This window comes from Drosophila erecta, unplaced genomic scaffold, assembly GCF_003286155.1.
Source record: "Drosophila erecta strain 14021-0224.00,06,07 unplaced genomic scaffold, DereRS2 tig00000055-arrow-pilon, whole genome shotgun sequence".
Classification (NCBI taxonomy): Eukaryota; Metazoa; Arthropoda; class Insecta; order Diptera; family Drosophilidae; genus Drosophila; species Drosophila erecta.
Window position 1 is genome coordinate 11,615,805 of NW_020825200.1, and position 26,665 is coordinate 11,642,469.

Below are 26,665 nucleotides of genomic sequence, written 5' to 3' on the forward strand. Positions count from 1 at the left end.
GAACTGCACAACTATGTACTATGTACTGCACAGAATACTGTTCTTCAAATAAAGCATATTAACTAAAAATCATATTCAACTTCAGACAAAAATTGACCAGGTGCAAGTATTCAATAAAATTAGTGAGTAAATCAAAGAGCGATTCAAGGACTATACACTTGTATTTTTTCTCCAGTGCGGGACCGCACTCTCACCAGTCTGAAAATGCGCACTCGTCAGTCAGCCGGTTCCCTTTTCCCTTCGCAAAGGAATAGAAAGTAAGGGACGGGAAAGGGAAGGGGATGGGGAAGGGGAAGGGGAAGGAAAGGAAAGGCAAGGCGGGCCAGGGCCCAGCCCACGTCAGAGGACTCTTCGTCTAGCTCACTGGCACACCGCCTTTTTTCCAGAGAATCCCCGTCCCATGCCACATTCGGAATCCCCAAGTCGCCCGACCACCCGAAACTCAGGCAAACCACCCCGACCCTCTCTCGCTTCCTGCCCAGCAAATGCCAAGAAAAAGTTTTTTTCGACATCGCTCCCCCGCAGAAACCCGCCCAGCTCTGTCCTCATCATCATTGTCGTTGAATTTGAAACGTTGTTGCAGCCAGTGGGATGGGTGGGAGTATATCGGTCTGTGGGGGGGTCACTCGACGTCCTCAACACCCTCGTCTTCGTTTTCGTCCTGGCACTCGTGTCCTCCGCCCCCACCACCTTTTGGCAGGAGCAGCGCCACATGGCTGGCCAAAGCAACGGCAACACATTTGAAGAGGGTCGCATATATCGCCGGAGTTTGAGGCATGGTGTAAGCAAAGAAATGGGAAACTAAAATGAAAGAAATCCGGGAACAGGAACAGTCTACACTGCGGCTTAATTCGTCAGTTGGTTAGCAAAAACAAGAATATAAAAAGTCAGCAGTGGCACCCAGAAGCTCAAGATACTAAATATATTTTTTGTAAAGAAAGTGTTGCTCTGTGGATTGCTGATTACTGGAGGAGTCCCTTTTTCGCCCAGTGTAGGGGCGGGGTTATTGGACTCGGACCCGGGTACATGTGCTCCCCAGCTCCAGCTGTGTTCGTCTGCTCGTTTGTTCTTCGATTTAATGAAGGATATGCCGCATGGCTCACCTCTAAGCACCCAATCCCAAGCTCCAGAGCATTTATTGAACTTTTTTTATATATTTCATAACTCTGCCCTGCTTACATGAAAAAAGTTCGGTTTTAGGCCTAAAAAGTGGAATGAAGCCACCCTTCGCTGCTGGTTGGCTTTTCATGAGGATTTTGGGTTCAGTTTTTCTTACCCTTACCTTTTCCTCAAATATTTCGCCAGCTGCTTTGCATAAAATGACGGTATCGTTGGAGAAAAAAAGAGTTCGGATGGGGTTCAGTTCAGCCCACCTTGAAAAGACGCGATAAATTGGCAAGGGTGCTTTTTTCCTAGAATGCCAAAGATGATGCCAAAATTAGGGCTACAAATGACAGCGAAAATGTAAGTAACACACGAAATAAGCGGCAGGGCTGTAAGCAGAGGAATATTTCAGGCCATCTGAAGTATGATTGTCATCAAAAAGGTCTTCAATGACTTCTAACTTCGATTAAGATTTATCAGCCTTTAAGCTCCGCATATGAAACTTGAATCTCCGGCCACTTAGGCGTACCAATATTACAGATGCTTAGCACACAACTGAATGCTTACTTCTTAGGACACTGTTACAACAAACTGAATAAAAATGAAAGAGAGCAAATCCCAGTTGAGACGAAGCTGCCTCTCAGGATATTGTCAAAAAGTAATTAGATTCGATGTTATTACAGAAGCACAAACGGGCGTCCAAAATTGGGAACACTCACACACAACGAAACGATTTGGGGGGTGGTGTTTGGGTCAAGGGAGGTGAGCCTCATCCCATTTGTGGTTGTGAGGGTGAAGCTCTGCCCATTTTTATTTCGTTTTTGGGCTCGAAAAATGTGAAACAAAGTAATAAACGGTGACGTAGTCTCGTCCTTTGCGCCTGTCCTTATACTAACTCCCTGAAAGCCACCCAGCCACCCAGCCACCCAGTCACAGCCCCTCGTCCATTCGCATCCTCGTCGTCGCAGGCAACAAATTAAATGCGGAAAATAATACAAAGACGTCCTCCCTCCTGGCGGCGCTAACGATTCTGGTGACGCGAGCTCAGTTTACGCTTAGCGTGGAAACTTACGGCAAATGGCACTGGATGATGAGCATGGAGGTGGAATGGGATGGGATGGGATGGCGGTGGGCTGTGGTGGGCTGACACCCCTCCGTCTTCGCCGTCATGACAACAAGGCGCACAATCTTCCAAAACAACTCGGAGGTAGAGGTTCTGCCATCCGGGAGGGACTCTTCTTCGGGGATAAGTTTGTGCGCTGAAGTTTGATGATGATGGGGGGACATACAATGGATGGTGCTGCCTCCCTTTCTAGATACGGCCCCAACGTCAGTTTCTCTCTTGATTTTTGGTCCTCTTCTGTGTCGGGTGTTCCTAATCAAAAATACATTTCACTTTCCAAAACCAAGTTACAACGGAGAAAGGACAGAACCAAAAAAAAAATAAAATACCTCTTCAAAGGTCGACTTAGTAAATACCTATGACATTTTCGACTTCTCTAATCTTCTAGGCTGAAGATTTTCCTAGAGTAGCACTAAAAACGTAAAATGTTCCTATAATAACTTTTATTTTAACCAGCCAATGCTTAAATGCACTGCACATAAGACTTATATACACGTATTTGTCAATTACTTTGTGTAAAATTTCCAGGCACAAAAAGTTATAAGTCCAAAACGCCAAGTGCTCTCTGAAAGGGTATACAAACAAGATATTCAAAAAAAAAAACTGTCGCACTTTTAACTCACATTGGATTCGAAATTTCTTATTTTGGGTAGGAAAATGTGTCTGATTTGCATTTGGGTTGCCGTGACAGAAAAGGGTTCGGTCCTGCTTTGGTTAAGGGGTGACAAAGTGATTAAAAAGTGTGCAAAGGGGTTGGAGATGAAGAGGGGATGGGGGAAACCAAGATGCAGGTGAACCTTCAAGGAAGGGTGCAGGGATAAAGAGCTAGGAGAAAGACCCACGGTTGGGGTAAGTGATGGAACGGTGGCAGGCCCGGTAAGGGTTGCTCGGTCTGAGATTGTGCCTAGTTTAATTTCAGTTAATTGTGTTTGGCTTTGGAGTAAAGCATTCGAGTATTTGATGGAAATAATGCTGGAAAAGCGGTGAAATTTCTCGATCCGGTGGTGGGAAAAGCCACGGGGGTGGCCCGTAAAAGGGTTGAGTTGAGGGGAACACACTCTTCTTGGCAGTATGTAACTACATACATATACTCGTATACGGAAGTAGTTTGTGCCAAGTCATTTGTGAATCACATGCTAAAGTAAATCAGAAAGCGGCTAAGAACTTTGGGGGAGTATGATAGGGGGTGTGCTATTATTTGGAATACAGAAATTAATTTCAGGGAAATAGTCAGAATTTTGCTGATTATATCACAGCAACCGAAACCATAGAAAACATTACCTTCTCCCTTGGAATTTGCAAAAACTGTTTAATTTTTAAATGTGTGAAATTAAATAATTTTAATCATTTACATATGTAAGAACAGATTTTGAAATTAAAATAAAATTGAAATTAAAATGCACATACAGCAACATGTAATTGATATCCCTTTAATTTTCCAGTTTGAATATTATTAAAATGCATTTCCATCAGGTGCTCTGTTCTTCTGCAGAACCCCGATCTGTTTGATCTACCACTTCACACGCCATTAATCATATTAAGCGCATATCATACGATATCACAATAATAACTCACAAAGTTTGTGAGCCCTTTTCCCGCGTCATCTTTCCCAATAATTCCTAGAAGCAGAGCATGAAAAATCTCTTGCTGCGGTCATATTGAAAGTTAATTGAAAATCAAGTTAATGCGTTTAATTGAATAGCCGTATAGGCATATGTGCTGTCAGGGTTCCATCGCTAAAAACCTGTACACAGAAATGCAATAAAAACATTATACATCCAGCGAAAAAAGAATCGAGTACACAAACATAAAGCACACATAATTGCTCACACACACACACCCGCACACACACGCCTGTAAACGCACACAAACAGCGGGTGGGAAAACCAGAGGGGGGAAACCGAACGGATGTTCTGTCGATGCGTGGAGGAGACAGAGGCCCATGTGCATATTTATATGTGGAAAATTATATACAAACACAAACACCCACGTCCTCACTGCCCGCCGCTCACACAATATATAGAAAATCATAATGACGACGATGCATCATCGCAGAACAAAGGCGACACGCACAGGCCCAGAACCAGAACGATATCCCTAACCCACGTCCCACCTGGCCGAGCCCTACATAACCACACAGGACAAGCCTTTGTAAGCAGGTGTGAGTTACGCACTATTTTGGTTGGGGGAAATGGGAGTATGCCCGCCTGTCCCAATCAGACAATCGAAGGAGGCTCTTTGCCGCCAAAGGATATGCGAGACCCAGCAAAAGACTGCTGCGTCTTACAGTCATTACCATATTATGTGGAAAACATGACAGATAAAATGACACCTTCAGCTAGAGCATACTCGTACTCTCTTTAGAGTCATTATTTGGATGCCTTCTTCTCGAAAAATCCAGCAGGAGTCTTAAGGCCTAAGAGCAGGCAATCCTATCGATTTGTAGGCCTTGTTGCTTCAGCCGTCATCTCACTCACACACACCCACACTTGCCAACGCACACACCCACGCTCAAGGGGGAAATCCATTTTTCTTAAGATAAATTTTGATTAAAATTTCGACCAACACACGTGCGATTTTTCGGTCTCTTTCTAGCCCTCAATCTCTCTCGCTCGCTCTCTATGTATCACTTTTCAATGCGATGGGTGTGAGGTTTTTGTATCAGGGATATTGTGGTGCTTGCAAATGTCTTAAGATCTTCTAACGAAAATATAAATGCAACTCATTGGGCGCTTGGGGTGTGGCATCTTCTATACATAAATGAGCAATTTACGTGTTTTTTGATAGGCGCCTTTCTTGGTATTTATGCGAAATTTTCCATTAATTTGCATTTCATCAGAAGTTTTTACCCAATTGAACAGATATTTATTGAAAGACATAACTGGACGGGGGAAAGAGGTCTAGATTTAATGGTTGAATTAGAATGGCAAAACTTAATGCAGGACCTTAAGATGTTTTAGTCCAAGCGAGAAAATGAAAATTTGCTTAGATATGCTTATTCCTAGGCGTCGTATTCCTTCCGTCCATCCTTGATGGCCTTCACAATTGGGATAACAATTAAATGTGGTAAGGAAGGGAGAAAAAATGGGATTTTGTTGTGCCCAGTCAGCAATTGATGCACATAACACCCAAACCAGGTCTTGAATCATTATGCCCGGCACCCAAGAACTTTAGTGCACTTTCTTCGTACCTATGGCTGTCTCGCTTTAGCCTCTGCCTTCGCACACACTTGCATTCGCTCTCCCTCTCACTTGCTCAATAATAAGAAATTAGACCCTCTCGCTCTGGCAATCCGCATGCCGACTCTGTCTAGAGCAAAATGCAAAAATGTGCATTAGGCAAAGTCCAAGAAGGCAAAACGAAAACTTTTCGGGCGGCCCAAAGGGGTGGTGAACGGAAGCTGTTGCAGCTGCATGCGGTTTGCCGTAGTGTGTGTGTGTGTGGGTGTGCGTGTGTGTTTGTGTGCAAGTGTGCATGGGTGGGTGTTGCATATGCACTTGTGGGTGCGATGGGTGTAAGTGTGTGGTCAGCTTCTTAAAATACAAGCATACAGCTGCACGACGAGTCCACGAAAATTCTTACAAGCAAAAGTGCAAATCTCTCTCTTTCTATATAACTGCCAATGTGTGCGTGTGCCTATGTGTGTGCGTGCGTATGTGGTCAACTGATGTATGGGAAACTCTTTGGTCAGTTTTCTTGCAAGAAAATCTAATCAACACACACACACGCGCCCAGAAACACTTGTCCCACAGTAGTGTGTTACGTATACGCAATGTTGGACGAACGTCGTTTGTGCATAATTCGTTTGAGTGTGGAAAGGGTAGGGAGTGCGGTAAGGTAAGGGGTAAGGACCGTAATTTCTCCCAAGGGGTCGCCCACAAACACATACATATATAAATGCTTTTAATTTGCACAGGACACACAAAAGGATCCAGGCAGTGCAAAATTTTGAAGAAAATTCAGCAGCACATGTCGGTAGTTGAGTAGTTGGGTAGCTGGGTAGCTGGGTAGCTGGGCAATCGGGAGTCGTAGTGGAGAAGCCATTCCACAGACTGGGAAAATCTTACGACATTTGGCCAGCTGCAGAGCATGGGGCGATGCGAGAGAAACGGAGATGGAAGTCTGCATAGTGCTGTCTTATCTTTTTACTTGAAAGCCACCGCACCTCCTCTGCTAGTGCGTTGGATCAAAGGACTGGGTTCGGGGCAGAGTTATGCACCCACAGTTGAGTTTTGGGCTTTACGCATGCATAATCAATGCATTTTCTTCGAAATGTCTACGCCGGAGAAAGAGTGAGCGAGTAAGCGAGAGAATGAGAGAGAGACAGCACGAATAGGTCGGAGAAGGAGATGCGTTCAGTTTATAAATTAGTTGCAAAATATAATTCAAGTTTTGGCCTCTGTGCATTCGTCTTTGTGCGTGTGGCATCTTTGGGGGAATGTTCAATCCTTTTTCCTTTGCAAAAACAAAATCTCAACGAAAATCGATTGAAGTGCAGACTCTTGTTATTTTGATCTTTGTTTTGGGATTAAAGGCAATTAGCTAAGCCATTTTAATTGCACGGTTTTTAGAGCGGGTTGCAAAAACGATACTTGGTTTTAAGATAAGTATAGCGAAGGAGTTTTGTGGCTTCCATGGAATAGAATTGCGTAATAAATAAATTGTAGTTATTTATGTATCGGTAAAAATATGACAATTTCAAAGGAACTTTGTTTTTTATCAAAACTTTAAGCTAGTGTAAAAACACAGTCTTTTCATCCATAAATCTTCCTGTTTCGAACTCGCAGTTTTCAGCGCCATTTCAATTCAATAAAAAGCAATTACAGCGCAATCAATCGGTCATACCAAATGCAGCAATAAAAAGGACTTCGCGTCAACCGCAAAACTGACTCGCTTGATAAATCAAAAAATTTCGCTAACAAACGGGCAAAAAATATGATGCGAAAATCCTTTATCCCCTAGTCGAATATGCAAATAGAAAAGAAATATCTTACCATGCACGACCCTCTTTGTCTGGTTTTTGGGTTTTATTTGATCCTTTTGTTGCTGTCTGCTGTTTCTGCTCCACTTTTGAATTGATTTCGCCGAAAGTCGTAAATTCCTTTGCCAACTTTCGCTCGTTGAGTTTTGCATCCGTTTGGCCGTCGACGTTGCTGTTTATTTTTCGATTGTTTTCTTGTTTTCATTTTGTTGAGTGTTTTGTTGCTACTTTTTTTATGGCCAAGAAAAACGGAAAAAAGCGTTGAAAGTCAGGATCCTCCATAATATTATTCAAAGGCATGCGTGTGTGTGTCTGAGTGTGAGTGCGAGTGTGTTGGTGGCGGGAAGAGAGCGAGAGCGAGCCACCAATACAATGGCAAGCCGCTCATCGTCGTTTTCGTTGTCGTCGTCGCGAGTTTCTCTTTACTCCTTTTCGTCCTCGTTTCTCGCCTCGTGTTTGTTTATTTGCATTTCCGCTTGAGCTGCAGGACTCTCTCCTCAAATGCGTGTATGGCTGCCTGAGTGTGTGTGTGCCTGTGTGTGTATGTGAGCGCGATGACTCAACAAGTGGTTGTGTCTGTTGCTTCTCTGCCTCCTCCATTGTCATTCAGTTCTTTTTTCTGTTGTTGCTCGCTTTCTAGTTCGTGCTGCTTGTTTTTTGTCTGCCGCCGCCTCCAAACACTTTTGCCTTCGCATTTCTTTTCCGCCGCTCACATGTGTGAGTGTGTGTTTGTTGTGCTTGGACTGGTAATTGTGTGCGTGTGTGTGTGTGTGTGTGCCCCTAGCCTTTAGGCTATGAACATCATCTTCTCTCGGCACTCTCTCCCATTGTCGGCTTCTCTCGACTTGTTTGCTTATTTGTTTGTTTTGCCTCCACTTTGCTCTTTCCTGTCTTCTTTTGTGCGTCTTCCGCGCCCACCTGACCACCCGGCACCTTCAACCCTCCTACATTTTTCCCATTTTCCGGGGGATAATTTTCTTGGTCGTTTGGCTTTTTGTGCTTTTATTATGCCGCACACGGCTCAACTTTTCAACTTGTTCGTTTTTTAGCTTTTTTCGATGCCGGCAAAATAAAATGGAATAAAAAATACATTTTCGTCAAGGACGTTAATTGTTTTGCTTCTATTTTTTTCGTCTGGCCTCAATGTGAATGTGTGCTTGTGAGTGTATGCAAGTGCGAGCAAGCGGCTAAATGTGTGTGTGTCTGTGTGTGTGTGTGTGAGAGTCCTTTGACTTTTATTTTTGCTTTTATTTTCTGACGCTGCTTGTTTATATTGTTTTTTATTGCCGCCTCAATTTGCGTGCACTTTGCGGTTGTTGTTGCTCCCGTTTTTGCACTGCGTGTCCTTGCCGTTATTTTGCTTTCTTTTTCCACTTTCTTCCGGCTTGCACACACTGCCACACTCACATATGAATAGCCATACGGCCATAAGTGGCGTTTAATTTATCAATTTGTCGTTTGCCAAAGGAATTCATTATTTGATTGTTGCTGTCTTTTTTTCCGCTTCCGGTTTCCTCCTTTGATGCGGTTTGTTAACTATTGTCTGGGCTTAATCCTTTGTTTATTTACCATCAACGGCATCGTTCCTTCCGTTAGATGTTGCCGCTTTGTCGTTGCATCGGAAGTTCAATCGGTAGCAGTGAACATTTTCTTTTTTACTTTTCTTGCCCCCCCTTTGGAGCATCTTTTTAGTGTGTCGGTAATTGGAGTCAAATGGTTTTTTGCCCTCAATGGACTATTGATTGGGGATATTGAGTCGTGAGAGAAAGGCTCTTTAACGTTAAGGCAGTGTATTCGGTTCCAGAGGACCTTTCGCCTATTGGTTAGCAGCGCTTCTAACTTTTCAGTGTTTTAGTTTAAAGTTCTGGAAACCCATTAAACCTTTTTTCTGGTTGGTTAGCAAAAAAATAACCAAAATAGTTGTCTGCAAACCGCAAATGATTTTGTAACTATTATTAAGCGAAAACTATAAAATAGGTATTGGAAGATCCCAATATCTATTTAATGTTTTCACATCTAAACAAACAAAAAAAATGTATAAGCTGCACAAGAGTCCTTCAACGATAAGATTGAAGAAGAAACCGAAGCAACTTCTCAATTAATCTCCTTTCAATCCCTGTCATAAACGCAGCACTTATTCAAATACGTCACGTAATTAAAACGCAAGTCCCGAGGCTAGCCAAAATAAGTAATTGCCACCATGTTCGACAACTCATCAGCAAACAGGAAAATTGTCCAGGAGTAGAGATGATAAAAAATTGACAAAGACGGGTAGAATGCCCAGCAAGGAAAACTCCAACCAAATTGACAAATTAAAAGCAAGTGAAAATTTTCGAAAAACCCTGAACGAAGAACAGGAGAGCTTTGAAAAGGAAACAAGTTGGGAGCCCAGTGGACAATTAAGCAAGGGGGGATCGACAATTAAAAGGAAAAGGGGTCGATTGTTGGCGCTTGGAAGGGGGGACGACTGAAGAATCGACAACTTTCGGGCGCGCAATTATGATTATGGGTGCGTTTGCCCATTCTTACGGCCAAATCCTACTTTAATTGTTTTTTTTTTGTTCGCTCTTCTCTCTTATTTTTCCCATTTTTCCAGGGATGCTGCTGCTGCCCAGTTGCCTGGACGGAAATTCATTAGAGCAACCCTAGAGAAGCGGCGCAGGGGTAACTAGTCCCTGGTCATGTCAAAGCGACTCCAAGACGTTGTCTTGGCTTTTTTCCTCCGAGAAAATTGCAATTTTTCCAGGACCAGGGCCAGACATCGATGGGACTGGGACGATTGTCCCTGCCCGGCAGACAGAGCATCCAACCCCTCTCCACACCATTCGCCAGATCCTTGGGAGGGTCTGGGGGCAAAAAAGGGCTTCGCATCCTGCCAACGATAAAAAAGGGAAGAGAATAAGGACCGCTAGACGACGGGCAGGCGAGCAAACATAAAAATGCGTTTGTGCCTGCAGAAGTCCCTTTTCGAAAGGCTGCTCTGTGGGTGGAGGGTTTCGGCAGGGTGGCGACTTGGACGGGCACCTAAACTGAAAGTAATCAACCCACACACAAACACACAGAGCTTTGGAGATACACCCACACAGATACATGGCAAAAAGGACCAGAAACGCGTCTCCACCTTCACTCATTTGCACAAAACACACCCACAACTTTGGTCCGAGCTGGAGAAACTTTTTTTCGCTTTCGCCGCTCCAGCAATTCTGCTTCCTCCGCGTCGAGGGGCGGGTGGGGCGTGGCATTGTTCTTGTGCCGCCATGAAAATTAATGAAGAAGTGCCCGACCCATGTTCCAGAGGCACTAAAACTCCGTTCCCCGCCCATCGACCCACCGACTGACAGACAGACGCTCCGGTCCCCAGTTTTTGAGGTTAGTTTGGGGTCTGAGACTGGGACTGGGATTGGGACTGGGATTGGGATTGGGACTGGGACTTGGGACCTGGGCTTAGAGCTGGGTGTGTGGCAGTGGGTATGTGGAAAGGACGACTCCCTCCTGGGGGTGGGTGTGTGCCCATTGTTGCTGGCTTCCAATTTTTTCGCAGTCCCCTAGCACTAAAATGGGTTTTACATAAATTCCGGACCCCAGTTCGGATCTAAAAGGTATATATAATTGAAATACAAAAGATAATAAGCCAATAAACAATTTTAGTATTCTGAACTTAAATTGAAACATATTTGAAAAGTACTTTAATAAGCATTTGAAGAAGCGTTTAAAATACTATTCAAATGATATTGAAGTTCAGTGCAATAAGAAGGCCCAACATGATTGGGTTCTTGAAAAAACCGTAATTTTCAAACGAATTACAATGCCCGCAGGATAACACAATATGTGCAACTTTCAGATTACTTATACAATTTACGCAACTAGATTCCTACTTCAACAGACTAAATTCTGTTCAAAAAATGTCCCGCACCGAATGACAATATCTGAAACGAAACGGGTAAAAAAACCCAAAAGCTATTTGGACACACTCACGGAGCATTGGTCAAGCCAAACCCTTTGGGTGGTGGAGGATTTGTGGATGGCGCTGCGTTTTCGAGTGTGGGAGACCCCAACTGACTCACCCAGCTGGGACGAGGACTCGGAGGACAAACACACACACATCCCGCGCCCACATACGGTCAAGTGGGTGTTGACCTGTTCACATTTAGAGGGGCCGGGACTAGTTGTTGCCTCGTTTTTTTCGGATCGGGGAGGGGGGTTGAAGTCGCCCGGCTGCGGCAACTGTCGCTAGATGGCGCCAGCCGGGACTCCGAACAGGAGCCGTGGTAGCAACAGGACATGGACGAGGACGACGCCTTTGCTTTTAGCTTGATTGCCAAGCCTAGTTAACTGTAAAGTTTTATAACTTTGGCCGGCCACCCAATCACCGCCTCCTCGCTTTGCCTCACCTGTAAAGCGTTAAAATCGGTTGGTTTATAGCACGCGCCAACGCAGCCCTCGCTCCACGGCCTTCCTGCCCCCTAAGCCGAGTTCGTCCTGGCTTTAGCGCCGACACCCCTTTATCCCTGACAGCGCCGACGCTCGTTCGACCCTTTTAAAAAGTCGTCAATACTCGCCTTGTCTGCCCCCGCCCGTGGAAAAGGACGAAAAGGGTTTGGGGATACGTGCAACGGCCTTCGAGCTCTGAGCTCTGGGCAAGGACTCCGGCCAGGAGCCAGGGGAGCTGCCACGGAGCCACGGACCTGGGACCAGGACAAGGACCAGAGGACCAGAGGACCGGGCGTCTATCAAATTCCAATTTCGGTCCCTTTTTTTCCTCCGCTCTGCTGGCATTCAAGGTTTATGGCGTCTTTTTAGCGTAAATCCTGCATGGTCATGTCTGAAGTCCGGTCCCGCTGTTGCACCATTCAGCGACCGTTGCTGGACCGTAACCTCCCAGTCCCTGGGTCTATATAATTCCATCCTATCGGTGGAGCTACATCTTCAATATCCTAACTTCGGCACCCATACTCAGGCTCATGCCAACGAGTAGGAAATTGTATTGTGTTGTATTTTAAATGCTATTTGGAAGCTCACTATATAGAAAGATTTGATTTTCGCAGTACTCTGCTGCTGATTGCACTAGCAATCAGTATCACAATATTATTCAAGTATACCCAACTGAGAATATTGTTTTGTATGCTATTGTTGTATGCTAAATCTTTTGAAAAAAGGTTTTGATCAAAGGTTCAACGTCTTATTTGTTTCCAGTAAGACTCTTCGCGAAAGTTAACTTGTATTAATAGTAATAATAATATTGTATTGCTGAATCATTGCCGACCGCTATCAAAAGCTTGAGATTCGCTTTGCAATGAAGAAATGCAAAGCCAAGATGTTTTATTGTGTATTTTAAGATTATGAATACTCATTTAGCGTGGAAGCAGGGGACACTATTACACATTATAATAAGGTCGAGAGCGGAGTGACTTGTTTTTCATGTGAGAGGAACAAAATGAACTGCAAAAACCGGTATTTTCTGTTGGGGAATGGCATAAGTATATGCAGGTTAAAACAATTCACAACAATTCATTCAAAACTTCTTTGGTGATAAGGACACATAATAATTTTGTTATTTCAATAGCACTTGAATCCCTCTGTTGATTTTATTTATTTGTTGATTTATATTGAAAACAAAAGCACCATTCAGATTAAAATTTCTTTCAATAAGACGGCAGCCTCTAAATATCCAGCTGCAAGTGACTTTTTAAAAATAAATCAGGGTATATATATATATATATATATATACAGCGTGATTGGCATCGATCGTCCATTGTGTGGCTAGGCTGGCAGAGTCCAGTTCAGTTTGAGCGAAGCACTTAAAGTGGTCGCATGTTTCGCATAAAAAGCAAGAATGAAGTTCGAAAGTCTTCTGATTATCTGCATTAGCTTGCTTCTCCAACTACAGGTAACACACTCAATTTCTTACCATCCGAAAAATAATACTACTATTGTCATTTATAGATGGGAGCAACTACGAGTATACGAGTGTTGAAATCGGACAACAGGGAACACTTAAGAAGAACGGAAGTCATGCCCACACAAATTCAAAGAAATTCGAGTTGTTATATTTGCCTGCTGTTATTCAGTAGTGAAACTATTTCTTCTGTTGGAGCTTACAGTCCTGAAAATGATCCTCACCGAAAATGGATCTGGTTTAATGAGCAGGATAAGCGGGGCTTATGGCCTTCGACACAGCGGCCTCTGGAACATTGGCCCACCCTGGCACCCCCAAACTTGGATGATTCGGAGCTCCAATGGCATCCAGTCTCAGATCCAACGTCAGCCGAGCCCACTTTGGACCCACTACCCACGCCCACAACCATGGGCAAAGGATATGACTCGGTAATCGATGACTATTTGGCAAAGGTGGATCTCACTGTCGCGGACATCGAGGAGGAGGATGGCCAGCTGGTCACCACAATCGTGGACAAACAAGGACGAGTTCTAAGTGTCACTTTTGCACTGAGTAATGACAAAGGACGAGAGCTTTCTACGATCAAACGGCGTCACACTACGAAATGATGTATATATATACAACTAAAAAGTGTAAGCAAATATGAATACATATATTAAAATGCCTTAACAGACAATTTTAGTATAAATAATAGGTATTTCCTTTCAAGTGCAAAATAATTACTTGAGACTTATCTCGTAATTTCTAGTTTATTACTGGATGACTCAATTTAGAGCACCAATTTAACACAGGGAATTTTCATGAAAAATTTCGAGTACTAAGAATCAGTAAAATAAGCTTTGTTTTATGATATTTTTCGGAGAAATAATATGTTCCCAGTCTTTGATAGGGACGACTTTGCGAAACCGGTTGATAACCTTAGTGTAGCCACTGCGAACAGAAGCGACGAGCTCAGTTGATTAGAATTTTAAAATCAGTTCGATTCTGGTGATCGACGAGTTACCAAGTGTCGCGGAAAGATCGATAATGCAGTACTCTTATCTACTGGCAATATGTGTCAGCCTGCTGCTTCTGAAACTGGAGGTAGGTCAAGGAAATCCCCGGAAGTCCGAAACTGACGGCATCTTTCGCTTACAGTGGACAGCAGCAACTACCATTCCCGCTGAACCATGCCCGGAACTTTTAAAAGCGGCCAGGGAAATGGGATTGGATGAAGCTGCCATTCGAGAATTGTGGAATAGCAAGAAGCCGCTGGTTATCAGAAATCAAAACGATGCTGGTTCTATCACCTCTGTGAGCACCTATGTGCTAAGTCCGGATGGCAGATCGATGTCAAGGAACACGGTATCAGAGCAAACACTGCCTGCTAGGCTAGCGGATAATGTCCCCTCCAAGCCCCAGGAAGATTGGGAGTACGTGCCGAGTCAGTTCAGTACTATTGGAGAATCTAACATCGGGACAGATAATTTGATAGGTAATTTTTTTGGAAAGGGTTTCCGGACGCCTTTATTGATTCCCAACTGGGATCTGCCAGCGGGAGTGACTCCGCAGGTTACAACCAAGACGGAAACGAATAGCTCGGGTCAAAAGGTGACCACCACAACTAGAACTTATAGCGGTGTGCTGGTCCCTGGAACTAATGTGTTCAAGCAGACATTCCCCGACATCTCTAGAGAGCCTGGTCCAATTAACACAGACTCCAACCCAGCCGAAAATCCGAACACTGCCGCCTTTCCCGCAGCTCGTACTGGACCTACTGATTCCAACTCCGTATATTATTCCGGAAACCAAGGGAAACCCGTCTTTGTGCCAGTGATTGACTCAACCACCACCCAGCGGACTTCAGTTCCCCTGCCCACCCTCGCAGTACCAAGAGTGGACGGATCGGACCATCCCATTGAAGATTTCTTGGCACAAGTGAATCTGAGTGCCTCAGAAATTGAGAATTCGAATGGTGAAGTGGTCAAGACGATTTTGGATAAGAACGGTAGAATTCTAACTGCCAGATTTGTGCTGAGCTCGGTCAAAGGAACTGAGGAAGGTCCTCAGCAGCAAAGGCCGACCAAATAAATAGCTCGTTTTAAATAATATTATAAAGAAAATATCGCGATGTTTCGTAAACAATGCTTAGAATGCCATAGCGCAGCTAAATAAATGAGCTTATCAGCCGAGCCTAGGCCCAGAAAATATAACACAAGTTCTAAGTCAATCTATCACTGAAATCTGACCTTTATATAGGTGGGAAATTGATAAGGGTGTATGAGTTGATGTATGATTTTCAGCTCAATTGCGCTATTTTTCTGACTTACCTGTTATATATATACATATATATATTAGCAACTGTAAATATACATAAATACGCAACTACAAAGCGCTCTAAATTATTCAAAAGCTACTCGCATACATGTATACATTTTGGGAAATTAATAATTCTTTATTTTCAGATCGTTGGCCAAATTAATTAAAAAGCATTAATAGTTTTGTATAGCTAATTTATTACAAACAATTTTTTTTGTTTTCGCTAACAACTGAGCTGTAAAAAATAAAAAGAAATGAAAAATATAATTGGGATAATAAAAAATCAACGAAATAATATCAAATAATAACATTTGGGCACTAAGCATGATTAACAAAACATTTCAGCAAAGGAATAAATAATTGCATCCAAAAATTATTCAAGCATTAGGAGATCAAAATTATAAACATAAAAAACGCAAAGCGGAGCGCGGAACGAGAAATTCAATTGGAATTCCACTGCAAACTGATTAAAGCACGTCGAAAAAACTATTGCATAATTTTGTGCGCAGCTCAGTGCAAAGCGCATTTGGTGGCCGAAAGCAATTGTTGGTTATGGCTGATTTGGTTGCAGTTCTTTGTAGTCTTTGTAGTGTGGCTGACTGCCTGGTGGTAGTTGTTCGGCCGACAAGAGTGTTTTTCTGTCATTGTCTTTCTCGCTCGTTAGCATTGCATTAGTTGGGTTACATTTATAAGCCAAGCATGTCAGAGAAAAGAGAAACTAGATTAGTAAAAAATGTTGTTTTAGCGAGTGGATATCATGTGCAAGTCGTGGGTGAAGCATTTTTTCTTAAGTCTAAATATGCGGGTTGAAGCCAAGAAAGCAAATAATGGTTGCGCTCTGGCAACTTAACTCAATTTAAAAACACCGTCTTCCTTCGGGCGCTATGTAAAATTCAACTACGCATAAAGTATGTTACAAAAAGCATTAATATTTAAGGAATTTTGTTGAGCCCTTTGTTTGATTCTGTTAGCGAATAACCATATTTAAATATGTAGGTGTACAAGTTTAAAAACTTTTTGTACACTTTTTTATGAGATATTGTAATAAAGGTTTCACATCGCCAGCGGCTTTCAAATTTAATATAATACGTTCAATATAAAATATATATGGCTGGGTAGAAAAATTTCCCAATGATTGACAAACGTTTTTTTGCATCAATAATGTAAATTTCAATAAAATTTGGTAAAAATAACTTATTGCTCGATAAAACTTTGATTGCTCTTTTGAGATCGGATATTTCCATTCAATTAACTGTAGCGGAATCTATCATAACCTCTCAAATTCATCCTCAACATTCGCTTAGCTCTAGAGCGAGTACTTGAAGTCCTTACTCACCAGATTGTCGAACCGCAAGGCATCCTCATCGCTGAGTCCCATGCTACGTGTCAACTGCAAATATGTCGAAGTGATAGGCTTCAATCGCTCCAAATCCAGCGGCGGCAGCGGCAAGGACAGCTCCACAGGCGGCATGCCACGCAGTTGGGGAATGCGTAGTTCCGGCAATGGTTTCGGTGGACTGGGCAGTTCCAGCTTGAGCGGAACAGGGGTCGATGTGGATGGGGCATGTCCGGTCTTCAGGCTGGAAAATACAGATTTCGTTAGATTAATCGGAGTGTGAGCTGTATCCTTGGGGGCGGCGGAGGTGGCTGTTGAGGCCACGAGAGGAGTGCGTGCCCGCAACAAGCTATCCGGAGAGGTCTTGATCTGGGGCGGATTGGGTGGCGGAGTTGCGGCCTTGGGAGGAGCCAGCATCTTGCCAGGGACTGAGGTAGTTGTGGTAGGGGTCGTAGGGGTGGCTGTGGCCGCGGTTGAGATGGTGGTTGGATAGCTGAGGCTCTGCAACAGGCTGCTGCCGTAGATGGGCGGTGCTAAAACCGGTTCGCCGGCATAGAAGCGCCTCATGAAGTGATAGTATCGCAACAGATTATCCCGCGACTTTAGCAGCTGTGCATCAAAGCATTGGCCACTTGGCTGGGCATTGGATTGTGGCTGCGATTGGGATGGGGAGTGGGCTTGGGTTTGGGTTTGGGTTAGGGTTTGGGGACTGGTGTTCGGGTCAGCAGGGGACTGATCTAGCGGACTCGACGGACGCTGCAACTGAGTCTTGATACGGATTTTGGGCACGCTAACAGGTGTGGTCTCAACAGCCACCTCTGCCGTCAGCGGTGGCTTGGGGCTTCGGCTCTGGGGCAGTCCAGTCCACAGGACATCCAGCTGGGTGGCACTCGTGCTGCTGGCCACTCCCGCACCCACAGCCAAGCCACTGGCGGCCATTTGGGCCTTGATTTCGGCGCTCGAGTGCCGACGGCGCTTGGCCGTTGGCCCCGCCTCCAGCGGGGTCTCCGTGTGCGATGAATAATTGAGGTAGTTCTCCACTTCGGAGGAGCTCTCATTGCCGGCCAGGTCGGAGTCTTTTCCGCCCCCCGATGGTGAGGAGGGGCGAAGGTTCTTCTTGCACTCGGGACAAATGGTCAGGAAGCGGGTGACCGCCTCACGGGGCAAGAACGCATAGGTTTCAGTGATCTGCGGTGAAGAAATAGATAAAGATATAGTAGTAAAGGAATAGTACGATTTGTCATGCAATCAGCTTATAATTCAAATATAATTTCAGATACAAATGCTGTTTTGTTAGAATCTGAAAGGGTTATCACAATCATACATAAATACAATCCTAGCGATGTTGCACGCTCTACTCACAATGCGGTAGGTGCGCTTTTGGCCCGCGTGCATGCCACTGCGGCCTCCCAGTTCCATGTGCACATTGTAGATGATGTCAAAGAACTCTTCCACACAGGCCACTTTGCGGTAGGTTCGTCGACCGAATCCCTTGCTGGTGGACGCGGCGAATAGGTCCACATCACCGGGATTGTCCGACAAAATGGCCGAGCTAGGAAGACTTTTCAGGCAGCGTCTACTGCCTGGTGCCTCTTCGAAGTCCTCGGGTCGATTAGTAGTAAAGCCTGTCAAGAAAATATGTTGCACATGATATTCCACTTTCACCTTCCCCGTCCCTCACTTACCCTTTGTCTTGACCCAAAAGCGGAACTTGGAGCTGTCGGGGCGACTGTGCTCCTTGCCCTCGAGTGCCTTAAGAATTCGCGCCTTCTTGCGCAGTGTTATCGTCTTGGTCTTGGCCTGATCGCCATACGTGCTGAGGGCCCACGGCTGGAACAGCTCGTAGATGATCTCGCGCTCCGCCGTCGGCTGCTCTAGCTCTTCCACATCCGCATCGTAGGCCAGGTCAGTCTCCACCTTGCCCACAGTCACCGGCGAGCTCTCCTCGCACTCATCGATGGCATAGAGCTTCCTTTTGCTGCTCCAGCCCTCGGACGTGGCAGTCGTCGCCGAGGACTGTGGGTGAGGTGACTCAGACTGGTCTGTACTGGGCTTGCCACTGCCATTCGAGTGCTCCATAATGCGAGTTTTGGGGGTCAAGAACGCTGTTTAAGGGACTCGGAAACTAGCAAAATCAAAGCCAAGTCCAAGCGATAATCGATGACATGGGGTATTTGGGCAGAATTTTGTGTGAAATTAGAATTTCAGCTGAATTCAATTCTTCGTTTGGTGGGATTTCTCGGAATGTCCTGCAATAGATGGGTGCAACAAGTTTTGATCGTACATTTTCACGATAAGCTTCGAAGACTTAGGACAAAATTAAGTGCATTAAGAACTTATTACTAATGCACAACTTCTATATTACAAATACTGCACTTTCTAGGTCAACAAACTTTTAATTATACAAGGAATCAGAGTCTTAAATATTTGTTGCCGAATCAATTATTTGCACTGCTTAAAATACATACTTTTTGTATGTTCAACTTGGGTTTGATGGGTTGGCGAAATATCAGACACAATTTTTCGAACAAATATTTAACGAAAGGTCAACGAAACGATGAATTTTTTAACAATATTAAAAGTGTAACGGAAATCCCACAAAAACGAAAAACAAGCTTCAGATCTTTTCGGCTCAACAAATAACCAAAGGCCAAAAAAGAAATGAGTAACAGCGAACGCGACGCGACCGAATGAAAGTTCAAACACAACTGACTGCCCAACTGATCAACGTCCCGCCGAGAAGATCTCGAGGAGATGCGGATGCTTGAAGGTCTCAGGGTCCAGTCGAAGACAGGCTGGTCCAGATGCAAACCGGTTGATCGGGCATCTTTGAACTCTGAACTCCTCGGGGCTGGAGTGCCAGACAAATGCCGGAGAAGCCAGCCCCCGAGCACGCTCGTATCTGGCAGATAACCATAGAGTGCCTACCTCAATAAGTTGCGCAATTGCTGGTCAGCCGGGATTTGCCCGATTTGCCCGATTTGCCCGGCTGAACTTCCTGTTGCCGAGCTGAGCCAACCCAAAGATGATGATGGTACAGCTAAAGTCACCCCTAACCCGGCACTTAGGTGTTTTGCATTTTCACTAGCATACTTTAGGGCAGAAGAGGCAGAGAGCGGCAAGAACAGGAAAAAGTGGCGCTCGTTTTTCCAGCCATGAAAAACGACGATGACGTTTAGAGGTCGACATAGCCACCCACCAACCCATCCAAACAACCGCCTGTTGCTCCTCTTTTCGCCTTCAAGTGTATATTATGTTGTTTCGTTTGTTTTGCGTTGAGTTGGCAAACGAAGTGTCACAAGTTGCGCCACTTGATAATAGCATGTTTATAACGCGGTTAAAAAGTGTTGTTCCAAAGAAAAACAGAAATAAGCAAGCTTCGCGGGAAAATAATAAAGAAAATTGCTAAGGATAGTTGACCGTCATTTACAAGGCTCGCCTAGAAGCAGACCCTAGAAATATTCACCATATCTTATTCGGCAATGGGATGGTCCTTAGAGAAGTGGATATCCTCTTAGGGGTGATTCTTCATTGTTTAAGTGTTTCTCAGATATTTCTTATTTTTATGCTCTCAAATTCATTCCGCCCTGCTATTGGTCGCCTAAACTATCCCAGAACCGGCTTTATCTACATGCCTGCTCTGCTGATGTGACTTCTGTCTGCATCTCAGGATCTGAGATTTGGGTTAGCTTAATTACTGGACCCGGCCAGAAATGATGTTGAAAGTACTGAAAACTGGTTGATCATGAGCAGCCTGCATATATTTATTATTGAACAGACAACGGGTCTTTGTAACGAACTTTTAGAAAATCCGGTAAATACACATTAATTTATATTAATCATGTTTTAATTAAACAAACAATTTTTTAAAGCTTATATTGGAAAATTTTATTGAATTATATTTTCATAATTGAAAATTCCTGTAGTTTTTATAGTTTTTGTAGTTCCGTGGTTTTAATAGAAAATGCAAATTGATTACCAGAACTTAATGACAAACACAGTAGCTACATAAAAGAATAACGCAAGTGTTTCCAGTCGGGTTTTAAAACACATATTTTAACTTTAATATTTTTATATTTTTTTAATTTGAAGTTAGTTACAAATTCTGCAAAGTCCATGAACACAGCTAACTTTCAAACTGCTGGTGAATTGGGGATTGGACACCCGGTGTTCATTAGTGGCCGTGGCCTCATCGCGTATGCATTGAAATTGGCAGTCAGATGTGAAAAAATCAATGCATGTCTGAGTAATCGATGCGCCTAATGGAATATCTAAGCTAATAAGGTGGAGCATCACGTCATCCGCCAGGAGCCAGATGAAGTTAAATGGTGACTCCGTTCGAGGACAATTACCGAATCGACTTATAGACAAACAATGGATGGCTTTTGCCCATTTCGAGAGCTAATGTTTGGCCGCCTGGCTGGCCGACAGGCTACTTGTCATTTGGTTAGCAATTAGCCAACTGGCCAAATAGCATGAATAAATAGACTCCCTGACTAAGTAGTTGATCCAGAAGCAGCGACTGGTTTCCCGAGGCAGCCAGGCGGGTCAGCATCTGCGGCAGGACATTAGATGCAAACAAGTTTGGCTCCGGCAAGGAAACTTTCTCACGCTCAAGCGTGACGCTCAAGCATCAGCATCAGCATCGGCATCGGCATCCGCATCTGTGGCAGGACACGGCACTTTTATAAGAAATCCCTTTATCGTTTTGCTGAACTTTCACATCAAAATATCAACGGATTCGTACCCAGAAGCAGGCCGGTTTTCCAAACTGGACAACAGCATCGAACGCCGCTGAACTTTGACACGCATCCCGGCCAAGATGAGCATCCACAGCAACCCTTTCCCGTCTTCGGAGCAACCAGTTTGCCGCTGGTCACTCCTCAGCCTCCGCTGGTCACTTGGTATCCCTTTACTCGGGGTGGGTTTTCCGCCTGCACCAGCTGATGTTGCTGTGGCTGCTGATCTACGCCGATGATTTGGCCCGCATCGCTCCTTTCCCTGCCTTTCGGCAAAGATAATGTCCAGTTTTGGTCACATCTTTGCTCCCGAACTTTTAGCTTCATTTGTGATCTTGCTGCTTGCTGCTTGGTGCTGATGCTGTGCCAAAGGACACCAATAAAAAGTCCACACATTTGCCACCATGGGAGTTTTTATTTCAGATGCGGAAAGGAAGACGACCTTTGCTTTGATTCAAACCTGTTCCGTATTCGACGGCCTGTTACTGGTTACGATATGAATTCGAGTATATTTTCCAGGATTGCGCAATTCGGAAATAGCTAGATACACTTACAGCCACATAATGAAGACTATTTTAAATGTTAAGCTACCAGTTTTAAAGCCATTTTAGTATAGCTATCGCACTTTAAGAACCTTTGACTCAAATCACAGACTGATTCAGTCAAAAGCCAAAGTGAACTATTTTTAAAACCAGCCACAGCAAAATCTGGAGACCAAGAATTTTTGTTCAATTAAGAAAAATCAATATTGATAATAATGGCTTGTTTGGCAACCTATTAAATTCCTGCTGCCCATTCTAGAGACTTAAAAAAGGAAACAAAGCCATCGGTGGGCATACAATTCTTTTGGTGAAATCTATGAGAGATTTGGCGATCCGGATGCACTGCAGCTGGAAAAACTGATTCGTTGTCGGCCACAACAGGCAGATAATGAGGCATTAACATGGGGACCGGGTGCGGCATTATTCGCCGAAGGGAAGATGCAATTTTACGCACAAACAAGAGTTGACGCTGGGCATGATATGGGTGTGGGTGGTGGGCAGTGGGTGGACCGTGGGTGGACCGTGGGTGGACCGTGGGTGGACTGCGGGAGTTGGAGTGAGCTGATGTGGATGCTGCTGCGGGGGGTGTAAGCTTAACAACGCAACATAAATTAACGCATATTTCAGTTGCAATTTAAAAAGCGCACAAAGCGAATGCAGCCTGCAACGGACGATGGCGATGCTGGCTGCGCTGCCAGCGCTTCAATTATTTGTTGTTGCTGCTTTTGGCCTTGTTGGTGTTGTTATTGTTATCATTAACATTGGTGTTGTTGTCAAAAGTGCCAGTACAGCGCATTATTTCAGCTCCCCGTTGCACGCACAAAAAACGAATAAAACCGACAACGCCCCAAATGCTGCAAAAAATGCAGTCCCCCCTCCTGTAAGGATGCATCGATGCGCCTAAAAGTATGCAGCGCAGTGGCCGCCCATCTGTCTGCCCTGTCCCCATGCACACACACACACACACACACACACACACAGACAGATGCAAACGCATACACACTGCACATTCGCGCTGCCTGTACATTATTTACCTCTTGTTCGTTTTTTCCCCGGGACAGCGGCGGCAGCGCGTTTTTTACAAGTTTTATTGCATGCGTGCGCGAGTGAAAAATAAAATATATAAAAATATATATCGGTACCGCTCCAGCACGAACGACCACGGCCACCATTGGCCTCCATGGCCGGCGAACGAGCAGCCGCTCAAAAAATGAACAAAAAGCAAGAGAGATGCCCAAATGCGAAAGTGCGTGCAAGCAAACGGGCCAGCAATGTCCTGGATGCTCAGGATCAGGGTACATAGGTGCACTGATTGCCTCCATCGAGTGGGCGGCTGGGAGTGCGGATGATCTGGGCAGGAGGAGCTGCTGCAGCGACGGCAATGCAACGGCAACTGCAACGGCAACGGCAGCGGCAGCGGTGACCATAAAAAACCCCAGCAGGACAGACGCCGGGGCCAATGGTGCGTATGTGTGATGTCGGCAAATGTTGGGCGACAACAACAGCAAGAACAGCAGGAAAAGCAGAAACATGAGGAACAGCAGCAGCTGCAGCAGCGGGAGAGGAAAAATAAATTAAAAATTGCTGGTGCCGCTGTTGCTGCATTTTTCACTCGCATTGTCGTTTCCCCATTTTTTAAGCTCTGCGCAAATATATTGAAAATATTTCCCTTTTTTATGCCTATATTTATTATATTATTTCGCTTTTTCACTGTTTGTTCGCCTAAAAGCGCACAACATTTTTTAATTGGGTTAGTAATTGAAATTTATCGAGAGGCTTCCACGCACTGCCCACTCAGCAGGCAGGCAGTCCAATCCAATATACAAAGCCAAATGAATTCTAACGCGTTTTGGTCAGCTCCAAACAAATCAAAAAAGACTACTATCAACATCTCCCATAAAAACGGAAAGAATCGAAAATGTTTCGGCTGAAAATCACCATAAAAAATGGCTTTGTTTGCAATAATGCATTTTTAGGTATTGATTCCTTTTGGCGGCTGTGTTTAAAATTTCAATTTATTGTGAAATTTGTATCATGCATACTTAGCTGCTTTCATGCTCATGTTTATTTATTTAAGTATCTTTGATTGCGTATATTTTTTAAATACAAATAAATAAACAATTTTTAATAAGATAAAGAGATGCCCGGCAGCAGATCTTCCAAGCTCCCTTCAAATGAAGGTGATGATCACAGTAGGCCGTACTGGGTCATCGAGAAAAAATGTATATTTTGTTAACTATGATCTATTAATTTCATATAGTGTCATATATATGTTTTCTAGCGAATGATCAGAAAAAGCCAAGGTATATCATTCCACTTATTCGATTATTCCTACAGCAGTCAGCTCCGGTTTCAATCAAAACGTTTTAAAACAGAGAGACTCGACTGTTAAAACAGAAGTATATAAATAGTTTATATGGTCTTAGATATCTTCCCTAGTGACTGAAATAAATGGGTATACTCTTATATGTTCAAACCTTTGAGAAATATCACTTATTATCCATATAGTGTCAATTATGATTAATTGATTGGCCTTTGAGATGTCGCCATTGTCATTTTTGTAAATACATTTTGAACTGAATGTGATGTTTCGTAACTGAAATACTTTAAGCTACTTTAAGTCACATTTATCCGCACTCAAGGTACCAGACTAAAGCCGAATTGTATTGCGCTGTGTTGATGGCAAGCCAAAGAAAACATAAGGCCGAAAAATGTTATTATCTTAAAATACAAGTGTGCAAGTATAATGCATGCTGTACTCCGGATATTTATTAATGCCATCCAGTACCGTCCGAAATTAGAAACCAAAGTGAGCTATACACTGTGTGTCTTCGAGGGCGGACTGACTTGGGAGCAAGTCAAGAATTTATGGCCCGCTGCAGCTGGGTTTGGGTTTTCTTGAGAAAGTTTGACAGAATAACCCCTTAGAGAATACGCAGTGGATGCAAAAACTGCATCAAAGTGCAATGGCAACAACAACGGCAAACACAAAAATGCAATTACCGAAATGATAACAAGGCCTACGAGCGCATAAGGCTTCGATGGACATTGGACAACGGACGGAGTCCTTCATCTTGGACTTTGCTTTTCCAGCTCAAGATGTTGCTAAGGCCACGTTGCATTGTGTGTGTGCCACAGATTGTGTGCCTACGCACGTGTGTGTGTGGGTGAAGTGAAGCATAAAATATATATTAATATACAAGCGTACAAAAATGCAATATGCGATTGTAAAATACCTTACAAAGACGAACAAATATTGGTTCTCTATATTTGTTTCGTTCCGATCTATCAGTTCTTCAGTTCTGCAAATGCAATTCGTAGCGAATATACATATTTGTTAATATTTGACCCAAAAATAATAGGATCAAAGATGAATTTGAGGAAACCAAGAAAAAAACTAGAAATATTACTGGATTTCCATAAAATCTTGTACCAAAACACATTGTGTTGACCCTCATTTAAATAACGAACATCCCGAGATAGTTTCCATGCCTAGTGCATGCAGATCCTAAAACAGATTTCTGTTTCCATGCCGCTCTATAAATATCCACATACATATATATATATATGCCAGTGCAAGATATGCTTGCGCATCTGTGCGTGTGGCTGTGTGTATTTTTGAGCAAGTCAAAGATTTTCTATTAAATTTTAAATAATTCAATTTTACATTTTACCAAAAACATTGCAAATGAGTAAAGTAAACCCAGCACAAACACACACGAGCGCACAAGTGCAGAATGCAGCTGCATCTCTAGACATTTTCGTATACATATATGCTTGCATATGTATCGGTGAGGTGGCTGCATCTTGTCCAAAAATGTTTCATTATGTTTGTCTTGCAACTCGCACTGTCCACTCGAAGAAAATCTTAAGCCTGACCACCACCCCCTCCCCCTTGGAACGCCTTTGCATTTTGTGAAAATATACTGCATATGCTTAGACGTTGCATTTCACACTCAAGTGTGTCTGTGTGTGTGTGCGAGTGTGTTTTCTGGGCGGCTGGGTGGTGCTTTTCATTTGGTTTTTCGCCGCACCACTGGCCCAGCCATAAGGCACACATAAGTTTCTTCTTCTGGCATCCTGTATATAATTAGGATGTGCCATGTGCCGGGTACAGTTTTCTATGTACCAGAAAGTGCGTTGCACTACATAAGAATTCTAGTGCGTGTGTGTGCGTAGGTGCGTGTGGGTGTGCGTGTGGGTTTGGGTGTGGGTGTGCATTAAAATGAAATGGTTGCAAGTTAGTTATGCTCGAAAATAACATTATGACTGCACTATTCACTAACTCATTCTGGCTCCTTTCGATTAGCAAGTTTCTGATCTACAAAAATCGAGGCTTATAATATTAGTTGCAACACTAGATATCTGAAAATACTTTCCACAGGTGTGCTGCTGAATAATTATTATAATTGAAGACGTCGTTTTCATAATATTTCCCAAACGAATTCTGCACCGTTAATTAATCACAAGCAGACAAAAGAATGCGAAATAAATTGTTTCTTAAACGAAGGGAGTCAGCTTCGCTTTCTTTCTGCATGTGCAATTTCACAACCAAATCTTGGGAGCTGCTCCAAATACTCGCTTTCAAGTGGGAGTCGCAGGACATGTGCCCGCTGCCCCAAGGATCCCAACTACCCCCTCCGCGC

The 26,665-nt window shown here is 43.8% G+C and overlaps 3 protein-coding genes across 3 annotated transcripts in view; 2 read left to right on the forward strand and 1 right to left on the reverse strand.

The window, feature by feature from the left end:
- LOC6543515 (homeotic protein female sterile) overlaps positions 1-19,490 on the reverse strand; it is a 56,477-nt gene extending 36,987 nt beyond the window's left edge. Inside the window, exons 1-4 of the mRNA XM_026979068.1 lie at positions 19,207-19,490; positions 18,424-18,987; positions 18,101-18,363; positions 16,739-17,926 (exon numbers count right to left, since the gene is read on the reverse strand). Coding sequence (XP_026834869.1) covers positions 16,739-17,926; positions 18,101-18,363; positions 18,424-18,817 — 1,845 coding nt within the window. The 5' untranslated portion in view covers positions 18,818-18,987; positions 19,207-19,490. The remainder of the gene's footprint in view (positions 1-16,738; positions 17,927-18,100; positions 18,364-18,423; positions 18,988-19,206) is intronic.
- LOC6543459 lies at positions 12,809-13,806 on the forward strand. The gene is made up of 2 exons (XM_026979070.1): positions 12,809-13,095; positions 13,152-13,806. The coding sequence occupies exons 1-2, from the start codon at positions 13,042-13,044 to the stop codon at positions 13,710-13,712; spliced, it is 615 nt and encodes a 204-aa protein (XP_026834871.1). The 5' UTR covers positions 12,809-13,041; the 3' UTR covers positions 13,713-13,806.
- Positions 14,069-15,317, forward strand: LOC6543463. Its single transcript, XM_001969492.3, has 2 exons — positions 14,069-14,187; positions 14,242-15,317. The coding sequence occupies exons 1-2, from the start codon at positions 14,131-14,133 to the stop codon at positions 15,172-15,174; spliced, it is 990 nt and encodes a 329-aa protein (XP_001969528.1). The 5' UTR covers positions 14,069-14,130; the 3' UTR covers positions 15,175-15,317.
- Positions 19,491-26,665: the final 7,175 nt, after the last annotated feature.